General features: G+C 24.9%; 1 protein-coding gene across 1 annotated transcript; it reads left to right on the forward strand.

The window, feature by feature from the left end:
* The first annotated feature begins 6 nt into the window (after positions 1-6).
* On the forward strand, positions 7-935 carry LOC112465034. Its single transcript, XM_025032393.1, has 3 exons — positions 7-190; positions 443-611; positions 711-935. Exons 1-3 carry the CDS (start codon positions 36-38, stop codon positions 933-935), a joined length of 549 nt encoding a protein of 182 aa, XP_024888161.1. The 5' UTR covers positions 7-35.
* Positions 936-1,191: the final 256 nt, after the last annotated feature.

Consider the following 1,191-nt stretch of genomic DNA (forward strand, 5'->3'; position numbering starts at 1 on the left):
ATCAACAACTTTAAATTTTATTGTAAACATACAAAATGTCTACTGACACTGAAACAGACTTCGACCAAGGCATTTTTACTGACCCCAAAATAGACAACGTACAACAGATGGAGAACGATTTACAAAATCCATTGGATTTATTAATTTCGAATGAAGTGCTGGATAATGTAAAAATTTACGATTCCACAGTGTAAGTATTACACCTATTAAAAAATAACAATTAAAATTTTAATTAAAAAAATTTAAACGTGTCACATATTATCCATTTTAACTAAATAATCCATCATAACCACCACAACATACAAATTATAAAACAAAATATATAATATAAAAATAACAATAACAATAATAATAATAAATAATAATAATAACAATAATATAATAAATAATAATAATAACAATAATATAATAATAATATATATTACATTATTTCATTCAACAGAGAAATTGTTGGGTATGTGGACGGCATTGAGTCTCCCCGATTAGTGGGAGACAAGCAACAATATAAATTTTTTAAATTCTTTCTTAATAACGCAAATGGGAGACGTGTTCAAGTCGTAGCCTGGAACGAAGAAATAAAAAACGTTGAAAGTATAATTATACCAAACCACGTAAGTATTCAACCACATTCTTTCTCCTTTCTCCTTAATCCTTCCTCCTTCTTTCCTTCCTTCCTTATATAATTTTTAAAACTAAAATAATTGTTACAGATTATGCATTTAGATGGAGTTCAGGCTCGCGCTCCTAAGCATGCTAATTTCAATAATGAAAATGTTGCTTACAAACTTCATATAAAAAGTAACAGTATAATTAATAGTTTGGGGAAATATGAGCCTACCAGCTCTTCAAGTCATGGACCCATACCAATTTTATTAAAAGATGTTATGAATTCTTCTGGATATATTCGTAAGCCACAAATGTTTATACATATATAAATTGTAAATAATAAAATAATAAAATATAATAAAATAAAAAAATTATAAATAATAAAATATATATATAAATAATAATAATAAATGTTAATTGTTACAATTGTTGTTTTTTAATATTATTTTTTGTGTAAAAATTTGATAAGAAAGGTCACATAAAAATTGTAAGACTTAATTTTTGAATAGGTGATTTGTATTAGCAGTGGTTTGTAGTTTTAAAATAGTTATACGTTTTAAAATTTAGAAAATAAGTGTTGCAACC

The sequence above is a fragment of the Temnothorax curvispinosus genome, unplaced genomic scaffold, assembly GCF_003070985.1.
Source record: "Temnothorax curvispinosus isolate PA1 unplaced genomic scaffold, ASM307098v1 QBEX01014864.1, whole genome shotgun sequence".
In the NCBI taxonomy this organism is placed as follows: Eukaryota; Metazoa; Arthropoda; class Insecta; order Hymenoptera; family Formicidae; genus Temnothorax; species Temnothorax curvispinosus.

Bases quoted from the DNA above. Each gene is read 5' to 3' on its own strand.
- LOC112465034 (XM_025032393.1), top strand. From the start codon at position 36: ATGTCTACTGACACTGAAACAGACTTCGACCAAGGCATTTTTACTGAC. The intron at 191-442 runs GTAAGTATTACA...TTCATTCAACAG, and splicing joins AAAATTTACGATTCCACAGT to AGAAATTGTTGGGTATGTGG. The intron at 612-710 runs GTAAGTATTCAA...TAATTGTTACAG, and splicing joins GTATAATTATACCAAACCAC to ATTATGCATTTAGATGGAGT.